At 36.0% G+C, this 25874-nt stretch overlaps 2 protein-coding genes and 1 non-coding gene across 4 annotated transcripts; all 3 read right to left on the reverse strand.

Annotated features, from left to right (window-relative positions):
- Nucleotides 1–1748: 1748 nt before the first annotated feature.
- On the reverse strand, nt 1749–2917 carry LOC107772055 (zinc finger protein ZAT11-like). The gene has a single exon (XM_016591540.2). The coding sequence runs from the start codon at nt 2770–2772 to the stop codon at nt 2266–2268; it is 507 nt and encodes a 168-aa protein (XP_016447026.1). The 5' UTR covers nt 2773–2917; the 3' UTR covers nt 1749–2265.
- A 14955-nt stretch (nt 2918–17872) lies between these two features.
- LOC142166759 (U1 spliceosomal RNA) lies at nt 17873–18033 on the reverse strand. Its single transcript, XR_012697136.1, has one exon. It is a non-coding gene; the product is annotated as a U1 spliceosomal RNA (small nuclear RNA).
- Nucleotides 18034–18520: 487 nt separating this feature from the next.
- Nucleotides 18521–25513, reverse strand: LOC107772051 (uncharacterized). Of its 2 annotated transcripts, none has more exons than XM_016591536.2 (9): nt 25226–25513; nt 22638–24289; nt 22209–22435; nt 21793–22125; nt 20819–21065; nt 20119–20247; nt 19833–20048; nt 19267–19390; nt 18521–18997 (listed from the first exon to the last, which is right to left on the reverse strand). In XM_016591536.2, the coding sequence occupies exons 2-9, from the start codon at nt 24183–24185 to the stop codon at nt 18759–18761; spliced, it is 3063 nt and encodes a 1020-aa protein (XP_016447022.1). In that variant the 5' UTR covers nt 24186–24289; nt 25226–25513; the 3' UTR covers nt 18521–18758. The 2 variants fall into 2 exon arrangements, with proteins under 2 accessions (XP_016447022.1, XP_016447023.1); XM_016591537.2 differs by having other exon boundaries at nt 22638–24246; nt 25226–25434.
- Nucleotides 25514–25874: the final 361 nt, after the last annotated feature.

Below are 25874 nucleotides of genomic sequence, written 5' to 3' on the forward strand. Positions count from 1 at the left end.
TGCAGGTTCAATTGAATTAATTAAACCGTATTTGTACTATGTAAATATATAAATTTAAAAGGTGTACATATAATAAAATTATACTGTTCTAAATGTACAAACTCTAGATTCTGGATTCACTTATAAATAGATATGTACTAGACGTACCAGACAAATAAATAGTATCAAGACGCCTAGCATACTAACTCTAAAGTAACTTTTGCAAAACCACTTCCAAAAAAAAAATACTCTTCAAATGAACAGATTTTGAAGGTTATTTGGGCAAACATGTTGAAAGAGAAGAGGGTAAAAGAGAAAAGTGTCATTGATAAGATTGGTACCTTGTATTTCGTAAAAATAGCACGGGCTAGCCAGTTTTCAGACTAGTCATTCAAAAATAGCCGGTATTTTTGCAAAGTCATTGAAAAATAGCCACTATTTTACTGCAATACGGAAAGTTTCAACATAATATACTGGAGATCGGTGCACCTGTGTATGAACTTCCAGCATATTATGCTGGAACACCAACACGCGGAAAGTTTCAGTATTGTATTATGCTGGACCGGTATATTATACTAGAACTCCAGTATATTATACTGGAATACTTTTCCGGAATTTGAACAGTATTTTCGTTCAAATTTATCTTTACATGAAAAGTGGCTAAATTTCGATTACTTTTGAAACGGTAGCTATTTTTGAATGATCCCTTGTAAATCTGGCTAGTTTTGAATTTCTCCCTTGTATTTCACTATACTATTGAACCAACTGGCAAGTGGCTATAGGTCTGGCACTTAATTATGACTTATTCTACAATGGTGCAATCTAAAATTACAAATACTAAACTATCACTATTTACTGATAGATATTCCATATAACTCGGTTCACTGGGGATTAGTTTAATTTTTAGTACGACCAGCTTCTTCCTTGACCTTGTCAATCATTTTCATCCTTTCTCCAATTCCAAACCATCAGATTAGTAGATGTGGCTCCACCCCATCTAAGTTCTGACCTAAATATATTGTTCGGATTTTTTAAAATTATTGCCGAATCGGAGTCTCCAAAAATGCATTTTTTAGGATTCGAAACGAATGAGATAACATTTTAAAAAGCCCAAGCAACATAAGTTGTAACGATTCGGTTGAAATGGAGGATATATATCTCACCAATTAACTCGATCGATTGTGTTATATATTATCTTTTTTCCTACTTAATCAATGTAAGCAGCCTCAGATACGTCTCTTCCCTTATTTGTTTTGTTAGTTTTATTACACGATATACATAGCTTGAATAGTATACATATGGCTACACCCTTTATGAAATTAATCTCAAAATTGCTTTAATTTCTCTTGAGGGGTTGGGGACGATTTCTATTATCCTGTGTTGAGTGATGGGATGTGGACGTCTATGTGTCTTTTTATATATTGATCTCGGAAAATCTTCAATAGTTTTTGGGGTTGGTTTAGGCCCGAACTTCATTTTTTATCATCCCTATTCCCACCCCTCCTCATATGAATGTGAAGTGTATATAATCTTCTTGCTCTTGTAAGACTGTCAAAAGAAAAGAAAATTTACGCAGCCAAGCATTAAGCATCAATCACGGGTCAAAGATGCAAAACCATCGTAAGAGTGCTGTGAATAACATGACCATATACTTGTTTTAATGTTCACGTGTGATCTGAAGTAAAGCAAATGTAATAGTCAATATTTCTGGAAACAAATAGATAGTATGAAATTTTCCACAACTAACAGATAATACCAAACGCATAGTGTAAACACAATAATCAAGTATATATAATTCTATATAAATCATAGTATATATATTACATCCAGGCTTATGTATGAATAATCACATACAGTTAACCTTTTTACAATCTTAAATAATCCATCTATAAAACGAAATCCACAAGATTAGAGACTCCTAAATCCCTCGTATAAATGAATAAATAAATTCTTATCTAGAGCAAAATCCAATAACAAGAAAAAAGAAAGAAAACTAAAAACCTAGCATGTAATTGTTTACATATGATTTAGAGTTTATGCTACACTGACAGTGTATACAACATAAAATAAAATAAAAAAGGCAGCCCGGTGAACAAGGCATCCCGTGTTCAAGCAAGGCCCGAGGAAGGGTCGCACCCTATAAGAGGTATGATGTAGACGGCCTAACCTAATGCAAGCTGCTTCCATAGCTCGAACCCGTTCCATATAGGTCATATTGAGATAACTTTACCCTTGCTCCGAGGCTCCCCTTCGTATATAACATGAACTCTAGACTAGTGATTATAATCACAAGAAGCAATCAACTACAGGAGATGACTTCCCCAACTTGAACTCTAAATCATTCTCCAAAGGAGTCAAGTTCAAATCCAAACATAAAACTCTCTGACTATTTGATTTCTTTACAACATGATGAGGAACTTGAATATTATTCTCATTCAATATAGCCCTATGCCTTCTCATATGCCCACCTAAAGCTTGGCCTATAGGGAACTCAAGCCCACAAATTGAACACTCATGTGCTTTTGGTTTAGGAGGAGAAGTTGATAACTGATGAAAATTCAATTCTCCCATTAATCTTGGCTTCTTATGACTTGCCCTATGACCTCCAAGAGCTTGAAATGAAGAAAATTGTCTATTGCAAGTTTTACACTCGAAAACTCGATTAGGAGAGTTGTTCATCGTCTCAAAATGATTTGCTTGGCGTGAGAGTAGCATCAAATAATTAGCCATGGTTGTAATGGTATCAAGATCACCTTCTCTTTCTCTCTTTATGGGTAGAACCACCATTTTCATGCAAATGTTTGAGAAATGGTAGGTACTTTTGTTTCTTTTATGGTTGTTTTTGGTTGAATATTGGGTGTGGACGAGGGGTTTTTGGTTAACTTTGGTAGGAAGAAGAAAGAATGAAATATATTTCAGGTTTTTGTGGGGGGAATTAGGTTGTTTATTTATAAGGGTTTTTAGTTTGATTAGTTTGACTAGGATTAGTTGAATTGTTTTGTAATGACGAGATCGGGCGTGTACTTTCTTGTGGGATAAGTTATATACACTTCTTTATCTGTTTAGGAAATGACAGTGGGGCTTTTAATCTAAAAGGAGTATGTAGTAGTTTTGCTAACTTGAATTAGTGGTCTTATTCGGTGCCGGAGCTAAGAATTTTACTAAGGAATTCAAGAAATTAAAAATTAAATATGTGAAGTAGCCAAGGAGATCTCAACATCTTATATAGACAAAAAAAGATTTAACCTTAGACACATAATATAATTTTCGAACGAATTGAAGAGGGTTCAGATGAACCCTTTTGCCCCTAGCTCCGCCCCTAGTCTTGTTGAGGTAGATTAGTGATGACAAAATGGATTAAAAAATAGTTATCGATCCGTATTATCAACTATGGATAATAAACTTTTTAAAAATGGGTCAAATATTGATAAGATCCATATTATCCACTTAAAAATGGATAACCAATGAGTTTAACTTTACATTTGCAAAGACTCAAAATGGAGGTTCCTCAAGTGTGGTAGAGAAAAATCCTTGGTATGGAGCGCTTCCCCCCGAATGGGGCCCTACGCGGCGCGAATTCGGATATAGTCGGGCTCCAATGCGGGTACCCGACACCGGGTGGGAAAACAAATAAAAAAAAAATTAGGAATTCTCCCAAAATTAATCATATTCAAGAAGTCATGGATAATATGGATATCCATATTATTTGACAGGTAACCCATTTTTTATCCGTATTAAATATGTGTGAGGTCGAATATTTATCCATTTTTGCATTATCCGTTTTCGATCCATCCACATCCGACCTTACCAACCCGTTTGTCACCCCTAGGGTTGACATCATGGATCACGCAAGCGTGACAATGTGGCTTAGCGAATACTACTTATCTCCTTGCCAAAAGAAGAAGAAAAAAAACACTATAATAATAATAATAATAATAATAATAATAATAATAATAATAATAATAATAATAATAATAATAATAATAATAATAATAATAATAGTAATATTCTTGTACTAGCAATTTGCATAAACAAAGTCGTGAGTTGACTAGCGAACCAACATGTTACATGACGATATATATATTTACGTAAATTCGTGGCACCTTCATTTTTCTAGAAATTCTATTAGTTCTTCCCATTTTGGTTTCTTTACTTTGAAAGAATTAAAATGTAAAGTCAGCAACTAAGTATTATTATCATTAAGTCGTCTGTTGGGGGGTCGGAAAGGGGAGTTTTGTTCACATGCTAATTAAGCAAAGGAATACAATGTTAATGTAGTGGATAATATAATGATAAAAGGATTATTGTCATATGCTGAGCAATAATGTAGAAATTATTAAGGAAGAAATAATAATACAAGGAGAATATTATGTAGTGATTATATATATTTGGAGTATATCTTTATCTTTAAATCTCCTATTATACATTTTATCCCGCATAAAAAAAATACATAGAGTTTTACAAAACTTAATGCGAAAATTAACGAAACAAAGTATTAGTTATACGGAAATTATTATTTTTTCTGAGATAGCCGTCAAACATTAATAATCATGCATTATCTTTTTTAATTCCTCTAACCAAACATAAATAACCATGGATTGAGAATTATCCCATGAAAATGCTAAACAGATATTTTGATGCATCGAATCGAAATTTATGTGAGAACACGGAATTAAACATATTATTAACTAGTTAATTAATTAAATAATTGACTAAACTTGGTGTGCTAATCGCGTTCAACATTCATCGCATGTGTACCATAGATTAATTACAGCTAGCCTTCATTGTTCACACTACATTACATTCTACTTGTTTGACCCAATTTACTAAATCAATAATATGACGTTATTGATGATATTTTCATACTCTTGAGCCATTCATTCAACTATTTTATGCAGTGCTATATTACGAAACTTGGGAGGAAATTTCATATATATAATTACTAGAACTTGCAACACTACTAACGGATAACCTTAGATGTGAGTAGGTCAGACATGTACTTTAGGGGAAACTTTGGACTTGTCTAAATCTAGAAGGTCGTAAGTAAAAACAATATGTACTTGTTCGTACAACTGGATATTTTTTTCTAAAAGTCATCAGTTGACAACAGTACAAAAATATCTTAGTGGGTTTCTTTACACTTCTCTGGAGTATTTCTTTGTAGTAGAATTGAATTGTAGTTGTACGTGACGTTTATTTGCGTAATATGTACTGACAGCAGCGACGGATTCAGAATTTAGGCTTTATGGATTCAATCACTACTAGAAATTCGGTCAAAACCGACCGCGGTCGACCGATCAACTTTGGTCAATCAAAAAACCAGTCGAAACACCGACCGAAGTTGATCGGTTTTTCAAAATATTTTATTTTTCAATTTTTTTTACGAAACCAACCAACTTCGGTCGGTCTTTTTTGGCGCAAAAATGTGGGAAACAATTTTTTGTATCCCACAAAATTTATTTTTCAAGAGACCGACTAACTTTGGTCGGTTTTTTTATTTAAAAAAAATTAAAATTAATATTCGAAAAACCGACCGAAATCGGTTGGTTATTTCTGTCGGTTATTTTAAAAACCCGATCGATTTCGTCGGTAGTTTTATTTTTTAATAAAACCGGCCGACATTGGTCACTTACTTTCGCGCGAAAATGCAATTAAAGAGTATAAATAAAATAATTGACAGTCTTAAAATAAAATGCACCAATGGTGTAGTGGTAGAATAGTATCTTGCCACAGTAAAGACCTGAGTTCAATTTTCGAATGGTGCATTTTTTAATTACATAGCTAAAATTGCTGACTTCGATCGGTTTTTTCAGCAATTTTTTCTTTTTTGCAATTTAGTTGACCGACCGAAATCACTGACCAAAGTCGGTTGGTTGGCTCTACCGACCATACGATTACCGACCGCCACGAATCGGCCGGTTTTCGATCGATTTTTGCTAATTACCGACCAACATCGGTCGATTTTGGCAGTCGGTTTTCCACCCTTTTTTTAGTAGTGAATCTAAAAAAATTTAGTATTGAACCCGTTATATTTTTAAAATTATGAGGTTCAACTAAACTCAATAATTTGACGTAGAGCATAAATTTATTTGTAAGTGCATTAGAAATTTTATTAGGTATATAGTTCAGATATATATCTTGATCCTTAATCAGATGTTTCAGGGTGCTCACATAGAGAATCTTTTGGTAGGGTGTGTTTTGTATCTTTAATAGCTACACAAGGTACGAATTCAAATTAGTCGACTAAGTGTGTTTTGAATATGAATGATTAAACAAAAAATACATCAAGTTTAACAAGAAAATACCAATTAAACAACTACGGGAAGGCTAGTGGTCAACTAATATGAACACTTTTTATCTGTACCAACTTCTTCCTATCTCTTGACTTATGAATTAGTCTAACAGAAACTAGACTGAAGAGAAAACCATTAAAAGGGTCCTTTTTGTAATTGTCTTGACCTTTTATAAGGACAAGAACTCGCCACCCTAACATCATTGAAATTATATATTGACATTCAACTATATATACTTTGACATATTTGGTCCTTAATTTGCATTGGCGACGGTTGTGATGAGATGGATAATATCACTTTACCATTAACAGAGATTTCGGTTCGAGCCTTAGAAATAAAAAAAATTGATAGAAAATATTTTTTTTTTCTATTTAATGAACGTTATCCAGATACCTAACACCGGTAGAAAACCAAAAAAAAAATAGAAGTATGTATGTGTGTGCACGCGCATAGAGATTTGGGAGGGGGGAATAAAAGGTCACATAAGTGGTAGTTACCCTCAATAATTTCCGAGATTTTTGTGCTTTTATTTTGTGGTCTTCCATTTTAGATATTATTTGAAGAAATTTTTACCTGATTAGCCTTCTAGATTATAGACTACATTCTTCTACAATTTGTCATCAAATATCCTAATCTTCCACGAAAATCTTAATTACATGCACCTTATATTCCAGAAATATTTATTTTGGTAAAACTTTCCACAAACAAAAAAGAAACTGTTTGAGAACACTCACAAAGTACTCATAAAACTTGAATAGAGATACAACTATCGAATTATATTCTTGTTTTGTTTCTACAAAAATTTTCTTTAATATATTTCTCCAAAAAGCTTTTCATAAATTGTCAAAGCCCTTGAATAACACAAGTGTGGATAAGGGTACATAATCGAAGTCTTGAGATAACTGTGACAAAGTCGTATCCACATGATGGTGAGTTGTATATGGTCTTGACTCTAATACTATTCTTCTTTAAGTAGATGTCGGCATAGCACTGCTATTTCATCTGCAGCTCTTATCGTTGAAGGAATAAGTATTACTTTGGCTTGATTGCTTTCACCAAATCTAGCTAGGTTGGGAGTCGATTAGCTCGACTTGAATTGGAAGTAGTCGTCGGGCAGGTCTTGGATAGATTTCAAGCGGATTTGAACTGCTTTATTCGGTCTTCAGTTGGCCTACGAGGCTGCTGAAACACGAAAAACATGTATCTAATTTTAAGTTGGATATAGTTTTGCGTACAATATTACCTTTATTTTTAAAAGTAAACAAGAAAAAAGAAAAATGTAATTAAGGATTTTTTTGGTGTTTTAGGTGTTTTTATTCAACGATTGTTAATCCCGGTATTAGAAATCCATGTTGAATCTCATATGAAATAATATTACAATTTTGGTATTAAATAATCTTGATATTAATTATATCGAAAACAAAAATCCAACAACATGTGGAACAAAATAATCCTAAATTCTATATCAAAAATTAATTCAATCTTATTCCGTGCAGTTGTGTACAACAGCTTTGTCCTTACCTTATTAGTAGGATTATTGTCTACGTTCCCAAAATCCTTTTCAGACTGTATACACTGTTTCAACTTGCTTAATTTAGTGACAAACTTTGTTCGTCTTTTCATCAAAATAGGTAGGTGTTTTGACTAATAATACTGATAACGCCAAGACCAAACCTTAGCAAAATGACAAGTCATTGCCATAGATTTTTGTTAGTTTTTAAAAGCTTAGATAAGATACATTGAGTTGATCTCAAGTAGAGTACTTAGTCAAAATATTAATACGCTTGTATTTTTCAAATTTATTATGTTTTGAATCTTCAAGAAGCAACTTGACAATGATCTCTACTTAGCTCTTCCTTCGTAATAATGACCTGGACACAATTTTTTGGTTTCATCTAAAGAAAATATATACTACTCCTTCGGTAAAAAAGATTGTTCTAATTTGACTTGACACAAACCGTAAAAGAAAGAAAAACATTTGATATATATGATCTTAAGTAAGCCATATTATTTGTATAGTTGTAAAACTGTTATAACATTTGTGTGACCATAAATGCTTACTATTAAAAAAAATATTGAAAGAAGTCAATTTTTTAAAAACAAATTAACAAGAAAATAGTGTCAATCTTTTAGAAACGGATGGATAACATTTTAGTTTGTTACAGTACTTTTTTTCCTTTGAAGAGTACCAAGAGGCAAAAAAACTAAAGTATGAAAAGTACAACGTCTTATCTTTAAGCTGAACATTTTTCAGTATTATTTTTTTTACAGAATATAATATTTCTCACAATAATAGTAGGACTTTTAATGAATATTGACTTTATTGTGAAGATTATAAGAAAGTGGGACTTTCTAGCTCGATCATTGGGGCGGTTGGTTAGAAAAATTAATTAGTATAGGAAATTGATTGAAGTCAATAATTTAGTTTTGTAAAACTAATATGTAATTGAACAAGACTCAAACTTTTTATAATATTGGCAGAGAAGTTAATGAATTAAGCAAAAATCAGAAAATACCAACTGATCCATTATGTTGCTACATCGTCTCAGCTAAAGCCTTCAACCTTACTACTTGTGCCACTACATTACCATTCACTAAATCCACTTAGTAAATCATAATTTCAAACTTTTTCCAAGATACTAAAAAACAAAACAGGAAATTAAATAAAATAAATAAATTCCAACAAGATCATGTTGTTGTTGTTTCCTGTATAATACTTTTTATCTGGTATAAATATGAAATGATGGAAGATCAAGTTTTAACTTTTCCACTCTTAGATATATATTATCCTCTTTATCAGCTACCTACAGCAGTAACATACGTAAATATAAATGATATAAATGGAACAAAAATTAATTCGAGCACACTGAATTCACAGTGTTTCCTTAAGGAATTTAATCCCCTCCTAGTACCCAAGGTTATGGATTATTTCCTCCCAGGATAGAACGAATTACACACTGGTGTAGCAGTACTTCAAACCCCAGTATTTCAGCGAACGCAAAGTTCGCCAGCAAATCACACTTACAGTTGCTTTGTTTGTAGTTTTAAAACAATGCAGAACAAGGGAGGAGAACTCAGAAGTCGAATGGAAATTCTGAGAGGAAGGAATGCAATGTATAGCCGATGTTGAATTCTTACTGAAGAGGATATCAGATTGCAATTCGTTTTTCCAGTGTATACAGAGTGTAGTTTGAGTGTATACAGAGTGTATATCAATTATATACAGAATGTATATCAATTGTATACTGAGTGTTTCGAGTGTTTTTTTCCAGTGTGTTCTCCTTTCTCTACAACTTCTGCTCTATTTATAGCAGTCATGTGAGAGAAATCTGCCCCCTCCATGGTGGAACAAGCATTAGGATATCATGGAGGAAGCACTTACATGGTGGAATGAACACTTGCTTGGTGGGAGGAGCACTTGACCATGATGGGAGGTGCACTAGGCATTTTGTTGCTTTCTTGGTGCAACACAATACACGGATTGGAAAACATCTGTTACAAACACGGATTATATCACGTTAATATTCACTATTAACAAATAAATTTGGTCCAAATAATTAATCAATCGATCGATCATTTGATCAAATCCGAATCCAAATCCAAATCCCATTTCTCATTCACTCTCATTTTAAGACTATTTCATCTTAAACAAAAACTCAATAATCCAAAACTCAACAATCCCCCACATGAATGGGGAATGGTTATATCACGGAAGTATGCATGAAAAACTTGTGTGATTTGCAAGCAAGAATTAATTGTATCTGGATAAGTAGGTTCCCTTTAAACTTTCCGCAGTGAACTTATGTCGGATATACTCGGTCAATCGGTAGATTTGATATCTTTGAACCGTCAAACTTTAGTGTATACCTAGACAACCATAAGTCACACAATCAATCCCTTAACCGTCTTTGGTTCTCATTGTTGTGTTCGTTTCAGCCATGAACACTGCCTGGTTTCATAAGTGCGTAGAGAATTGGCCTTGCAAAATTCTCCTTGAAGCGGCTAACACTTCACACTTACATAGGTGATTCCTAAACGTGTCATCCCGTAGATACACTATTTGATATACCCTGTATCAAATTTAGAAATCATTAAAAAGCCTTAATGTTTTATCCTTGGTACTGAACATTGTCTCATCACGAGAATGGACTAAAAAATTTGTTGACAATGTTGAACCGTCATTAATGACTTTGTTTGATCTCCTTGAACCTAGATCTTGGGATCTCCAGTCTTCTAGGTAGAGTTACCGCCACAATGACTTGTTCTCGGCCATAGTCTCATTCCCCTCGATGATTTCTCAACTACCTCTCTAGTTAGGCCTTTTGTAAGTGGATCCGACACATTATCACTTGACTTTACATAGTCAATCGTGATAATTCCTCTAGAGAGAAGTTGCCTAACGGTTTTATTTCTTCGTTGTATATGACGAGATTTACCGTTATACATAACGCTCTCAGCCCTTCCAATTGCCGCTTGGCTATCATAGTGTATGCATATTGGTGCCAACGGTTTGGGCCAAAATGGAATGTCTTCTAAGAAATTCCGGAGTCATTCAGCTTCTTCACCGTCTTTATCTAAGGCTAGGAACTCAGCCTCCATTGTAGAGCGGGCAATACATGTTTGTTTGGACGACTTCCAAGATACCGCTCCTCCACCAATAGTAAATACATATCCATTTGTGGACTTCGAATCAGTTGAACCAGTGATCTAATTTGCATCATAATATCCTTCAATCACCGCAGGATATTTACTGCAGTGCAAATCAAAGTTTTGGGTATGTTCTAAGTATCCCAAAACTCGTTTCATTGTCATCCAATGAGATTGACCTGGATTGCTCGTGTATCGACTTAGTTTACTTATAGCACAAACTATATCTGGTCGTGTACAATTCATGATGTACATTAAGCATTCCAACACACGAGCATAATCTAATTGTGATATGTTTTGGCCTTTATACTTTGCTAGTGCAAGATTTACGTCAATTGGAGTCTTTGCAACTTTAAAGCCCAAGTGCTTGAATTTTTCAAGTAATGTCTTAATATAATGAGATTGTGACAATGCCAGACCTTGAGGAGTCTTTTGGATCTTAATCCCCATAATTAAATCCGCAATTCCCAAGTCCTTCATATCAAACTTGCTAGTTAGCATACGCTTAGTAGCATTTATGTTGGCAATGTTATTACTCATTATCAGCATATCATCCACATATAGGCAAACAATGACTATGTGATTTGGAACATTTTTAATGTACACACATTTATCACATTCATTTATCTTAAAACCATTTGACAACATTGTTTGGTCAAATTTCGCATGCCATTGTTTGGGTGCTTGTTTTAGTCCGTAAAGGGACTTAACAAGTCTACATACCTTATTTTCTTTACCTGGAACCACAAACCCTTCAGGTTGTTCCATGTAAATTTCTTCCTCCAACTCTCCATTTAAGAAGGCCGTTTTAACATCCATTTGATGAATTTCAAGACCATACACTGCAGCTAATGCTACTAACATCCGTATGGACGTAATCCTTGTAACTGGGGAGTATGTATCAAAGTAGTCAAGACCTTCTCGTTGTCTATACCCTTTGATAACAAGTTTTGCCTTAAATTTATCAATAGTGCCATCATCTTTCATTTTTCTCTTAAAAATCCATTTAGAACCCAAAGGTTTATTTCCAGGAGGAAGATCAACCAATTCGCATGTATAGTTGTTCAATATGGATTCTATTTCACTATTGAGTGCCTCTTTTCAGAACAATGATTCCGAAGAAGACATAGCTTCTTTGAATGTTCGAGGCTCATTTTTCAATAAGAAAGTCACAAAATCTGGTCCAAACAAAGTAGACGTTCTTTGACGTTTACTACGTCTTGGATCCCCCTGATTAAATGTACTTTCTTTTGTTTCTTCCCGGGGTCGTTTAGATCCTTCACCAATCGACTCGCATTCCTTTTTATACGGATATATATTTTCAAAGAACTCAGCATTATTTGATTCTATAACCGTATTATTATGAATGTCGGGATTTTCTGATTTATGAACCAGAAATCGATATGCTTTACTATTAGTCGCATATCCTATGAAAACACAATCAACTGTTTTCGGTCCTATTTTTACCCTTTTGGGTTTAGGAACTTGCACTTTTTCCAAACACCCCCACACTTTAAAATAATTCAAGTTGGGCTTCCTTCCTTTCCATTTTTCATATGGAATGAATTGTGTTTTGCTATGGGGTACTCGATTTAGTATTCGGCTGGCCGTAAGAACAGCTTCCCTCCACAAGTTCTGTGGCAAACCAGAACTTATCAACAATGCGTTCATCATCTCCTTTAATGAACGATTCTTTCTTTCCGCAATCCCATTGGATTGGGGCGTGTAAGGGGCTGTTGTTTGATGAATAATTCCATATTCTAAATATATTTGTTCAAAAGGAGATTCATATTTACCACCCCTATCACTTCTTATCATTTTGATTTTCTTGTTAAGTTGCGTTTCAACTTCATTTTTGTATTGCTTGAATGCGTCTATTGCTTCATCTTTACTATTAAGTAAGTAAACATAGCAATATCGAGTACTATCGTCAATAAAAGTTATGAAATACTTCTTTCCACCGCGAGATGGTATTGACTTCATGTCACAAATATCTGTGTGAATTAAGTCTAAAGGATTTGAATTCCTTTCAACCGACTTATAAGGATGTTTAACATACTTAGATTCCACACATATTTGACATTTTGAGTTTTCGCATTCAAACTTAGGCAATACTTCCAAGTTAATCATTTTTCGCAAGGTTTTATAATTGACATGACCCAAACGTACATGCCATAAATCATTTGACTCAAGTAAGTAAGAAGAAGCTGAAGTTTTATTATTAGTTTCAACAACTATTACATTCAGCTTGAAAAGGCCCTCAGTAAGGTAACATTTTCCTACAAACATTTCATTCTTACTAATCACTACCTTGTCAGATACAAAAACGCACTTGAAACCGTGCTTTACAAGAAGTCCAGTAGAGACTAAGTTCTTCCTAATCTCGGGAACATGAAGGACGTTGTTCAAAGTCATGACCTTGCCATAAGTCATCTTGAGAAATATCTTACCGTATCCTTCAATGTTTGTTGTAGCAGCATTTCCCATAGAAAGCGTCTCTTCGGGTCCAGCAGAAGCATATGTAGAAAATGCTTCTCTCACAGCACAAACATGGCGAGTGGCTCCAGAATCAATCCACCGCTCCTTTGGGTTTCCTACCAGGTTGCATTCAGAAAGCATGGGCACAAGTCATCAACATCATCATGCTTTTCTACCATGTTTGCTTGACTCATTTGCTTGTCTTTCTTCCGAGCACGACACTCCGTAGATTTGTGTCCCGTTTTCCCACAGTTGTAGCAGTTTCCACTGAACCGCTTCTTGCTTGGGTTGTATTTCGGACCAGAAGCCTTCTTTCTCTTTTTGTTATCTTCAACAATATTTGCTCCCATTATTGTTGAATTTCCACGGCCTCTCCTTTCAGCAGCTTTATTGTCCTCTTCGATTCTCAATCGAACAATGAGATCTTCAAGGGACATCTCCTTTCGTTTGTGTTTCAAATAATTTTTAAAGTCCTTCCATAATGGAGGCAACTTCTCAATTATTGCTGATACTTGGAATGTCTCATTGATGACAAGACCTTCAATTAAAATTCCGTTAGTAAAATTACTAAAAATTTTACTTTCAACTTTTGCATTCATTTGAAATATACCTTCAGCAAGTAGATCATGAATAATCACTTGTAACTCCTGGACTTGGGTAATAACAGACTTGCTATCTACCATTTTGTAGTCCAAAAATTTTGCAGCGGCGAATTTCTTCATCCAGGCATCTTCAGTTTTGTATTTCTTTTCAAGCGCATTCCACAATTCTTTTGACGTCTCCACGCCACTGTATACATTATACAGATTATCCTCCAGTCAGCTAAGAATATAATTCCTGCACAAGAAGTCAGAATGCTTCCACGCCTCAATCACGAGAAAGTTATCATTCTCTGGAGTTTCATCTGGAAGATCAGGAACATCTTCCTTGATGAACTTATGTAGACATAACGTAGTCAAGTAGAAGAACATCTTTTGCTGCCAGCGCTAGAAATCCATCCCGGAAAATTTTCCGGGTTTCTCTGCCGGTGCCAACGCCGGAGTTCGATTTGTCGATGCGTTGGCAGTCATCGTCGGAACAGCTTGATTTCCGTCATTCGCCATTTTTACTGTAAAACTGACACAGACAAACGTTTAATAAACGTTTAAAACTGGAGTGAAAAATCACGTAGATTTTAATCTCCAACAAAACGCCATGAAGGCTTTACTCTCCAAATGGGAGTACACAAAACCACAAAGGTTTTAAGTTTCCAGAATAATAAAAGTAACACAAATACAAAAATTAAAATAAATAAATTCCAACAAGATCATGTTGTTGTTGTTTCCTGTATAGTACTTCTTATTGTAAAGATTATAAGAAAGTGGGACTTTCTAGCTCGATCATTGGGGCGGTTGGTTAGAAAAATTAATTAGTATAGGAAATTGATTGAAGTCAATACTTTAGTTTTGTAAAACTAATATGTAATTGAACAAGACTCAAACTTTTTATAATATTGGCAGAGAAGTTAATGAATTAAGCAAAATCAGAAAATACCAACTGATCCATTATGTTGCTACATCATCTCAGCTAAAGCCTTCAACCTTACTACTTGTGCCACTACATTACCATTCACTAAATCCACTTAGTAAATCATAATTTCAAACTTTTTCCAAGAAACTAAAAAACAAAACAGGAAATTAAATAAAATAAATAAATTCCAACAAGATCATGTTGTTGTTGTTTCCTATATAGTACTTCTTATCTGGTATAAATATGGAATGATGGAAGATCAAGTTTTAACTTTTCCACTCTTAGATATATATTATCCTCTTTATCAGCTACCTACAGCAGTAACATACGTAAATATAAATGATATAACTGAAACAAAAATTAATTCGAGCACACTGAATTCACAGTGTTTCCTTAAGGAATTTAATCCCCTCCTAGTACCCAAGGTTATGGATTATTTCCTCCCAGGATAGAACGAATTACACACTGGTGTAGCAGTACTTCAAACCCCAGTATTTCAGTGAACGCAAAGTTCGCCAGCAAATCACACTTACAGTTGCTTTGTTTGTAGTTTTAAAACAATGCAGAACAAGGGAGGAGAACTCAGAAGTCGAATAAAAATTCCGAGAGGAAGGAATGCAATGTATAGCCGATGTTGAATTCTTACTGAAGAGGATATCAGATTGCAATTCGTTTTTCCAGTGTATACACAGTGTATACAGAGTGTATATCAATTATATACAGAGTGTATATCAATTGTATACTGAGTGTTTCGAGTGTTTTTTTCCGGTGTGTTCTCCTTTCTCTACAACTTCTGCTCTATTTATAGCAGTCATGTGAGAGAAATCCGCCCCCTCCATGGTGGAACAAGCATTAGGATATCATGGAGGAAACACTTACATGGTGGAATGAACACTTGCTTGGTGGGAGGAGCACTTGGCCATGGTGGGAGGTGCACTAGGCATCTTGTTGCTTTCTTGGTGCAAAACAATACACGGATTGGAAAACATCCGTTACAAACACGGATTATATCACGTGAATATTCACTATTAACAAATAAATTTGGTCCAAATAATTAACCAATCGATCGATCATTTGATCAAATCCGAATCCAAATCCAAATCCAAATCTCATTTCCCATTCACTCTCATTTTAAGACTATTTCATCTTAAACAAAAACTCAACAATCCAAAACTCAACAGATCATTCCTAGTCAGAAATGAATCTGGGACTTAATTTTAATCGATTTAACTTTTAAGATTTTTAACGTTAAATTTATTGACTTTTTAAATTTTGGGTTCGAAAATTTATATTTTTGACATTCGGTGACTTTTCACATATGTCTATACTTAATAGTTAATAAAGGAGGAGTAAGAATTTTAAGTTTGTGTTTTGAATTCTAAAAAGACAACTAATTGTGTACTGAATTATTTATTTACATATATTAAGTGCATTTTTGAACAAGAATACAATAATTTAGCCAAAAGCTAAGGGATTCTGCAAAACTCGTAAGCAGTATATTAGCAACGCGCTCGGTAACCAAAATATTAGGTTCAGTTGAACATATGCTCCCATCTATTAATGTTCACTTTGGGGAATTTGCATCTATACCCGTTTTTTGGGTCACATTTTAATTTGTGTCCGCTTTGCAAAAAAAATTGCAAACGTACCCACTTTTTCGCGGTACTTTAGCATACGGGGCTAAAATAGCAAATGCAATCACGCAAAACTTCAGCATTCTAGTAGTCGAGCTTGAAGTAGACCACTAGTGCTGAAGTTTTGTTCTCTATTTGCTGAACTTAAACATTCTAGTAGCTGAGTGTTGTGATGCTGAAATTATTTAGGTCATTTGTAAAAACTACAGCACTAAATATGCTGAAATTTTTTTGTCCTGGATAAGCTTTTTCAAAAACTTCAACAGAAGATGCTGAAATTATTTAGTTCATTTGTAAAAACTTCAACACTATATAAATGGAAGTAGAAGAGGGAACATCAACTTCAGATTAACGGACATGCAAAGCAAGCTGAAGAATCAGCCAACTCCATACAAGAAATTCTTAATTTTTGTTGCACTCTCTATTCTGTTTCAAATTGCAATCACTCTCCTCTTCATTGTACATAATGATAGTGTTGTCTAAAAATGCAAAAAACTCTTCATTCAACATTACAATGAACGCTGAATTTGGTGTCAATAACACCAATTTTGGACCTTACAAGTGCTGAGACATCATTGTTTATTTTTTCTATAATGGTGCGAGTATTGGAGAAGCCTTTGTTTCTCATGGCAAAGCTGGTTTTCTATAATGGTGTAGAGTATTGGAGAAGGGCGGGGAGAAAGGAGACTGAAATTGTTTAAAAAGTGCGTACAAATTAAAAAAAATTTAAAAAATAAGTATATATTAAATGAGGGAGACGAATAGGATACCCGTGAAATTTTTACACTGTCATGTTTAACCATTGGCCAAAAAGAGAAGCACTAGCGTTATTTGGCATTTGGGCACAATAGGCGAGAAGAGATTTGGGCTTGTAATTTGAAATCCCTATAAAGCCAACCTCTCCATCCAAAGAAGGGGATGCCATGTTTCTTCTCTATCACTTAGTAGTTAATTATCAAAAGTTGTTTATACATCATATATAATTTCAAGAGTTTTGCTTATGCTCGATCAAGTATCTGAATGTGTCACGAATAGAGAAAACAGATCTCCTATAAATGCAGCGTAGTATAACCAATGTCCACTTTTAACTTCATTGAAGCGAACCGAGTGGGTATTATTTTGCTTATTATTTTCTTTTTTCTGCACAAGTTATTTGATTGGTTTGAATTCCTGTTAACTCATACTGGACTAATAAGGAAATGTTCAAAATTAAGTCGGCCCAGACTGTAAATAGGAACATCCTTCCTCCATTTTGCGGAGACTTTATTGGCCCGACCATACAAGAGTAACTTCTCAGGCCCAGAGAACAAAAGCTTTAGTACTAAGATTTGGGTAGGGGCCGCGCGAACGCAGGCCCCCACTGTCACAAATTATGACGTAGGCTCGGCCACTTGGGCCGACCTTAGGTGGGCACCCCTCCAAAGTGCAATGGAGGTCACCAACCTAGGCCATGGGCCTTCTTGATCGCCCATTAACCCCGTCCAGGTAAGTATGTTTGATGTTGTTCCCTCTCATGTCTTTATAGTACTCCAGCTCCTTGCTTTCTTCTGTCTCAGCCGATGTGGGAACCTTTCGCCACTAAACATTTTCTTTTTAAGGTATGTTTCTCTGCTAAACACAATTCTTTTTCTTTTTGCGTTCCACCCTCTTTTGTTCCTTTATTGTTATTGGATATTGGATATGGGATACATTCTTATGAACCCCCCCCCCTTCCAAATCTATCTACCACCATCTCTTTTCTTTTTGGTTTTTACCCCTTTATACTGTGAATATACGAATCATTTCATATGAAACATGATTCTTATGTACAACCCCCTCGATCCACCCACCAACTTTGTTTAGTTTTGGCTTTTTCTCTTTATTTAGTGGATATTGCAAAGAGAGCCGAATAAAAAAACACACGCACACACAAACCAGAGCCGTTTGTCTGAAGGGAAAAAGGAGACGAGATCAAGAACCTTCAAAGGGAAGAAAGAACTAGGATAGAGCCGTGAGCGAGTTGTCTTACTGATCAAAATTGTTATCAACTGAAAACGTATACATTTGAAAGCATTAGTAAAATTGTTTAACCAACTTTAAAAGGAGCACAAACAAAACGGCCTTATTTCCAAACAACTGAAACTCCCACTGTACTATAACAGGCACAGAGAAAAGTAAACATTCTACTGTCGCATCAGTTTTTGGAGGCTAGTGCTATGGATACGTGAATGCTTCAGTTTCAGAACGGATAGTTAACCGGATCACGTTGCAAGGCTTTCTGCACAAGCTCAGACTGCTCCTTCACATGAACTTGGTAGAACCCAGTGGCTGTGGCAGCAGATGGAGCGCGACCGACATACTTGATGTCATCCATGTTACCTCTGCCTAGTGATTTCATGGCAGTACAAAGGCGTGGTGCAATGTAATGGAATGCACCCATGTTCATTGGCTCTTCTTGGCACCAAACTATCTCTGCATCTGAAAATATGAAAAAGTTTGAATTAGTTATCACCAGATTTTAGTGCCAATGCATTACTAACTCTAACAGAAGGACCAATGACATTGTCTTTCTCCATTGGAAATCCTGGCACAGAGGTATGCATGCAGTCATTTTCAGGGATGCTGGTTTGGCATGCTGTGTGCTTTCATCTAAGATATGAAAATGCAATTTCTGGATAAACATACACAAATAGATTTTCATTTAATTTCATGAGCAAGAGGTAGCCCAAATATTTCAGAGGCCATACTTGGATATCGCTTCAATTCACGCTGGATAAGGTCATATGGGAAAGGACAAAGCTGTTCCACCCGACAGATAGCAACATCTTTCCCATTGGCTTTCTTTCTTTCCTCATCAAGCTCATAATAGATCTGCGAAGAGGCATGAAAAAATAATTTAGCTCTACAAACTTGTGGGGAGAAAAGAACAGTGTAATCCAAAATAAATAAAATGATCCCCATTCAAAACGTCGCTTTAATTGGAAAAACTCTTTTAACTTAACCTTTGTAACGGGGTTGGGGATGAAAAAGGGGTGCGACAACTTTGCCAACTCCGCTAGGGATAACCAGAATTCGACCTTTGATACATTGACACTTATTTGGTTTTTATCATGTTTTTGAATATATTGTGTTTGTTGGCCTAATGTGCTTACTTGCCATCTAAAGATGTTTATATCTGCATAGTGAGAGAGGAAAAAGGTGCTTTTAACTAATCCTTCATCAGTAATGTGTTTAAAATTGCATGGCACAAACTTAGGAAGAACATAATAGATAAAAATGGAATCAGATCAAATGAAAGAAGTATGTTACACACCTTTCCTGAGCAAAGGACCAGCCGTCTGATACCCTCTTCAAGATCTGAGTGGTCATTCTGATCTTTTATCAGGCGCTTAAACCTGGTACCTTGTTTGTCGAAACCTGGGTGGCCTTGAACATCGTCGAACTCAGATAGATTTGACTTGCAGTCTTTGTGACGAAGCAAGTTCTTTGGGGCCATCACAATGAGAGGCTTCCGGAAATCTCTGTGAATCTGAGGAGGAACTACACATGAGAAAACAAAAGGCGCACAAAACTTTAATGAGCTCAAGAGTGGCACTTACTTGACGCCGCAAAACATGGAAATAATTTGCAGGAGTTGTTACATTGACCACCTGCCAATTACATTCCTGAATCTGCTTTCGTAGTGTAGGTTCCATCTCTGGGATAACAAATGGGTTGTCATCACTCATCTGCCATGGAAAATCATCTCATTAAGTTGACCAAAAAACAAAGGTAATCATACTTTGTTGAAGCAATCAAAGGAACACAACTTTCATAATGCCTCCCAGATCTAGTGATAATCATCACCCATTTATTGGGGAAAAAAGTGAAGAAACATAAAAGACGAACCCAAAACCATCTTAGACCATGCCTTCAATTGATTCAATGGTTAACCAACATGTAGCCAGTCAATGGAGAATTTGACCAACCCCATCCTCATAACCCTGAAAGTAGAAGATGCAGGACTCTAAAGGAAGATAAAACATCACCATTAGATAAGTCTTTTAAAAACAAATCGTTCACTTCGCTGTAGTACATAAGCTGGACCTTATATTCTATATAAACCTAGCACACTTCTAGGCACAATCCTGTGCATGGAATCACATGGTTCCAACCTCTTGTATCTTTTCTTTTCTTTCAACCATGTCACATCATATTCATATTTCATGACTTGGTAAATGCTCCTTAGCCAAAATGGAAAGAGAAACTTCCTAAATATCAGAAACGCAGCTTCTATTAGTGTGAAAAATAGCTACGCACCTGGAGGAAACGTTCCAAACGTCCACTTGAATGCTCAGGGCCCTGGCCATCATAACCATGTGGCAGAAGCACAACCAACCCAGACTGGCGCAACCACTTCGCCTCTCCACTGCTCACAAACTGGTCAAATATTACTTGAGCTCCATTGGCGAAATCACCAAATTGAGCTTCCCAAAGTACCAATGAATTTGGGTTTTCCATTGAATAACCCAATTCAAATCCCAGAACACCAAACTCAGAGAGGGAGCTGCATAGAAATAAGAGTGAATACAGAGTTATATATTGATCTTAAGGATCGTATATTAGATACTGTTGATAAATAACCACATTCGATAAACAAAATAATCCACAACCACAAGTTACTCTACAGATGGACTGGAAGTTTGGGACTAATCATATTCATGAAAAAATAACAAAAGCTTGCCACTCCATAAACATAATAATTCTCCCAGAGTATCAACTTCCTGGTTCCTCAGAGAGGGAACAAGGCATACTTCACAGCAGAAGAAAGCTTCTCATAACAGAAACCAAGACTTGAGAAGGGACGAAATACAAACACGAATGACTAGATCAGGACGAAACATACATGCATACAAACAGGACATACTTTACAGCAGAAGAAAACTTCACCCACTCACACACACACATAAATGTTTGCTCCTAAAGTGAGCTGGATATCAAATGTGAACTTTTCAGTAAGTTGATCTAGTTCTTAGACAGAAGAGCTTTCCCTGACAAAATCGAGGATCAAGTTAGGCATATTCTGATACGCAGTCAGAAGTATATTTACATGACTGAGGGAATCTGCCCACTGACGACTAGCATCATTCAGCAGAGATCAAATGGAAATTCAATATCCTAACAAATAGAGAAAAAAAAAATATCCAGCGAAAACTGGCATACTAAAGATAAAATATCTCAAGAATGCAACCTCATAAACTGGGTTAGGAAAAAAAACAGTTATAAGAACATACCTGTTGCTCACGGTGAACATCTCTTCATTTTGGTTCATCATAACATGATCAAGAGGACAGTACTGTGCCCCTGTCTCCTGATCATGAAGAACAGAATGTCTGTGACTGAAAGTTCCTCTCTCAACATCCTGACCACTCAACCTAACATGATTACCTTCCACAAGCAATGTTGCAAAAGCAAGTGCTTCTCCAACTGCCCAGTCAACACCCTCCCCTGTCTCAATCATTTTTCGGCGATCATCAAAAATCCTTTTCACTGCCCTGTGAGGCTTAAAATCATCTGGCAGCGTTGTGATTGCTTTCCCAACATTCTTCAAGATCTCGGGTTTGACACTGCAGAATGGCACATATTTTGAGTCTCATGATTCAAGCTTAGAAATAAATCATTTGAAGTTAAATGACCACTAAAAGCATACCCAGTGTTTCGAACACGTGAAAGCTGTGAAGGAGACTTAAACCCAGCCCAAAAGGCAGAAAGCCAATCTCTTTTTTGAGGGACATAATCTTTACTAGCAACGAACTCTTCATTAAGGATTCTATTAATCTTGTTATGTATCTTTTCCACATCATCTTTTGTCACCTGGCCGGATTTTAGGAGTTTGTTCTGATAGATCTCCAATGATGAAGGATGATTTCTGATGATCTATTGCAAGACATAAAATGATAAAGATATCAGTGTTGTCATACAGAATATAAGAAGATCCATTGCTTCAAGCAGAAGCTAAATGGATTCTTTCATAGTTGGTCACAATTCACAGTAGGAAGGTAAACAGAGTGAATTGCGCCCCAAATCTAAATTCAACAGTAGTTATGTATAAAGCACAAAAAAATTCAGTGAAACTAACCTTATACATCTTAGGCTGGGTGAAGGACGGTTCATCAATTTCATTGTGTCCAAAACGACGATAACAGACAATATCAACCACAACATCTGAGTGGAATTTCTGGCGCCATTCTGCAGCAAGTTCACACACATGAGCAACCGCCTCAACATCATCACCATTGACATGGAAAATTGGAGCATTCAAAGCCTTTGCGACGTCAGTACAGTACTGAGATGATCTTCCAGCCCTTGGATCAGTAGTGAACGCCACTTGATTATTTACCACAATGTGAATGGTCCCACCAGTCGAGTAATTTGGAAGAGCACTCAGATGCAGTGTCTCATAGACAACACCTTGTCCTGCAAAACTACCATCACCATGGAGTAAAATACCCATGTTCTTTGTTCTATCCACGTCATTACTGTAATATTGCTTTGCTCTAGTTTTTCCAATAACAACCGGATCCACAGCTTCCAAGTGGCTTGGATTTGCAACCAAAGATAGATGAATTCTCTTCCCACCCCTAGTAGGCCGATCATAAGAAGTTCCCAGGTGATACTTAACATCACCAGTTCCCACATAACCAGCTTCATCCCCAGGTTTTGTGCCGCCGCTAAACTCACTGAAAATCTGCTTTAGTGGCTTTCGAACAACATTACCTAAAACATTTAATCTTCCTCTATGTGGCATCCCAATAACTATGCTCTCAACTCCAAGATCTGCTGCCCTGTCAAACATCTCCTTCATGCCAGGAATCAAGGTCTCACAACCTTCAAGCCCAAATCTCTTCGCTGCCATCCACTTTGTGGCCAAGAAGTTCTCAAACTGTGTACTCCACATCAGCCGGTCAAGAATAACTTCACGCCGCTCACGATTGTACTCCATAGATGTTGGGGTTTCAATCCGTTCCCTCAACCAATTACATTTATCACGATCAGAAATATGCATGTACTCGTAACCAATGCTTCCACAATAAGCCTGCTCAAGCCGTGTTAATATTGCCCTCAAAGTTTGCACGGGACGATTCTCAGACAAGAATCCAGACATCCTCCAAACACCAAGGAAGAATTCTCTATCAAGATCAGCTTCAGTGAACCCATATAATGCTGGATCCAAATCATCAGGAATTTCCCTCTCTTCCAAACCTAATGGATCCAGCTTAGCTTTCATGTGGCCATTGACCTGATAAGCTCTCACGAGCAACAGAAGACGCATACTCTCTTGGATCGTCTGACCTGAAATCCCAGGCGACGTGGCAGCTTGTCCAACAAAATTCCTAAAGAAGTTATCCCATGACTCGTCAACACTATTTGGGTCTTGCTCCCAGGCTCGCTGAAGCTCCTCAAGGTAGACGCTGCTCGTTCCATCTAAGAAACTGTCAGTCAACTTAGAGAGTGGTACTGGTCTAGGGACAGGAGCAGCTTGTGCCTTCGGCCTGGCAACTGTGGTGTGAAAACACCGACCTTGTGATGGAAGAACGCGAGTTCTTGGGACGTAAGAACCACCCTGCGACAGAGCCCTTCTAATGGCAAGCCTTGCCACACTAGAACCAGCTCTAAACCACGCCATTACTGCAACTTAAGTTCTGAAATCTAAATGAACTCTTGGAAAGTTTTAATAATTCCTCGACCTAATTCAAACCTTAACAACAATCATTATACATCGATAACAACCTAGATGAACAATAGAGAAAATACTAGAATGAGTAATTTGAGCCAAACAGCCAAAAAAAAAAAGTCAATCAACATCTTTTGATTATAGAACTTTCAATCAATCAATAGTCAAATCAGCTGTGCAGTGTATTTATGGAAGAAACCAAACCCCCCTAAAAGGTAAATTTTATCGTTTTTGTTTTTTAAATAACTGAGAAATCACCCAGGACTAGTGGCATACAGTTCAAACTCGGTAGATATTGGGCCCACCCATCAAAATATACTAGAATGAGTAATCTGAGCCAAACAGCAAACAAAGTGCCATCAACCAACATTTTCAATTATAGAACTTTCAATCAATCAACATTAAGAATCAATAAGTAGAACTTTGAATAGACTCCGAAGTGTATTTATTGAAGAAACCAAAGCCCTAAGTGGTGATTCTTTTTTTTTTATAATCGAGAAATTGCCGAGGACCAATGGCGCACGATTCAAACTCAGTGGATAATAGGCCCGCCTCTCTACACTTTGCCGCTTTTTTACCAACCTTTTGTCTATAGCAGAGTTCGAATTCTTAAGAGGTAAATATTTATCAGTTCATTTTCCCTGAAACAACAATTTAAACAGCTGCTAAATCTAAAATTATAACCTATTATCTCCTAAATGAACCAAAATATGTCCCGGGGAAAAAAAAGCAGAAATGTTCGACGAGCAGCTTCGTTAATACAAAATTTAAAACCTCATATTATAAATGAATCAACTACGCAATAATGCTAAACTATCAGGTGTCAAGTTCACATAGGCGGTGTAACACAGTGTTATAAATAGAACACCAAATTTATACTGAACTGAACTAAGGGGAAATGTAAATACATCGGGATATTATACACAGAAAGAAAAAAAAAACAGATCTGTATGTAATAGTGAAAATTGAATGGGATAAGAGTGAGCTGATACCTAAAATTGCGAGGAGAGAGAAGTAGAGGAAGAAGGTTAGGGTTGCAAGCCCTAGAGCGACATGGCCAATAGGCAATAGCTGAGAATGATGGATTTTTTGAAGAGAAAAGGGACGATTCAACGTTCAAGCGGCTGCTGCTATAAACGCGTGTTAAGCTGAAAAATGCATTTCCACTGCCGCCACTGTAGGACTAGGAATACTTAGCTTTACTTTTTCTACTTCTTTTTTTATTTTTTTATTTGTTTTTGGTTTTCAAACAATGTCTGCTTTGAGTTACAATCCGTTTTGGTGTGACTAATTTAAATTCATGCCAAAAAATTTCTTATTCGAATAAAGAGTTTAATGCAAATACTTGAACAGATACTTCTGATTAAGTTTATCCAGGGGCGACGCCATAAAATTCTCCAAGTATGTTAACACTTGAAAGAAATAAAAAAAATCTTGACCAAGGGGGTTAAATATATATTATATATATCTAAAATATAATATTTTACTTATATACATAGTATAATTTTTAATAATATTTTGACGAAGCGTGGTCAATTGATCACCCTCAGCAAAAGGTGGCTTCGCCCGTGAGTATTGTATTGGGAAAAAAATGAGTCTGAATATTGAAGATGACGTGTCATGACACGTGGACTGGTCAAA

The sequence above is a fragment of the Nicotiana tabacum genome, chromosome 11, assembly GCF_000715075.1.
Source record: "Nicotiana tabacum cultivar K326 chromosome 11, ASM71507v2, whole genome shotgun sequence".
Lineage (NCBI taxonomy): Eukaryota > Viridiplantae > Streptophyta > Magnoliopsida > Solanales > Solanaceae > Nicotiana > Nicotiana tabacum.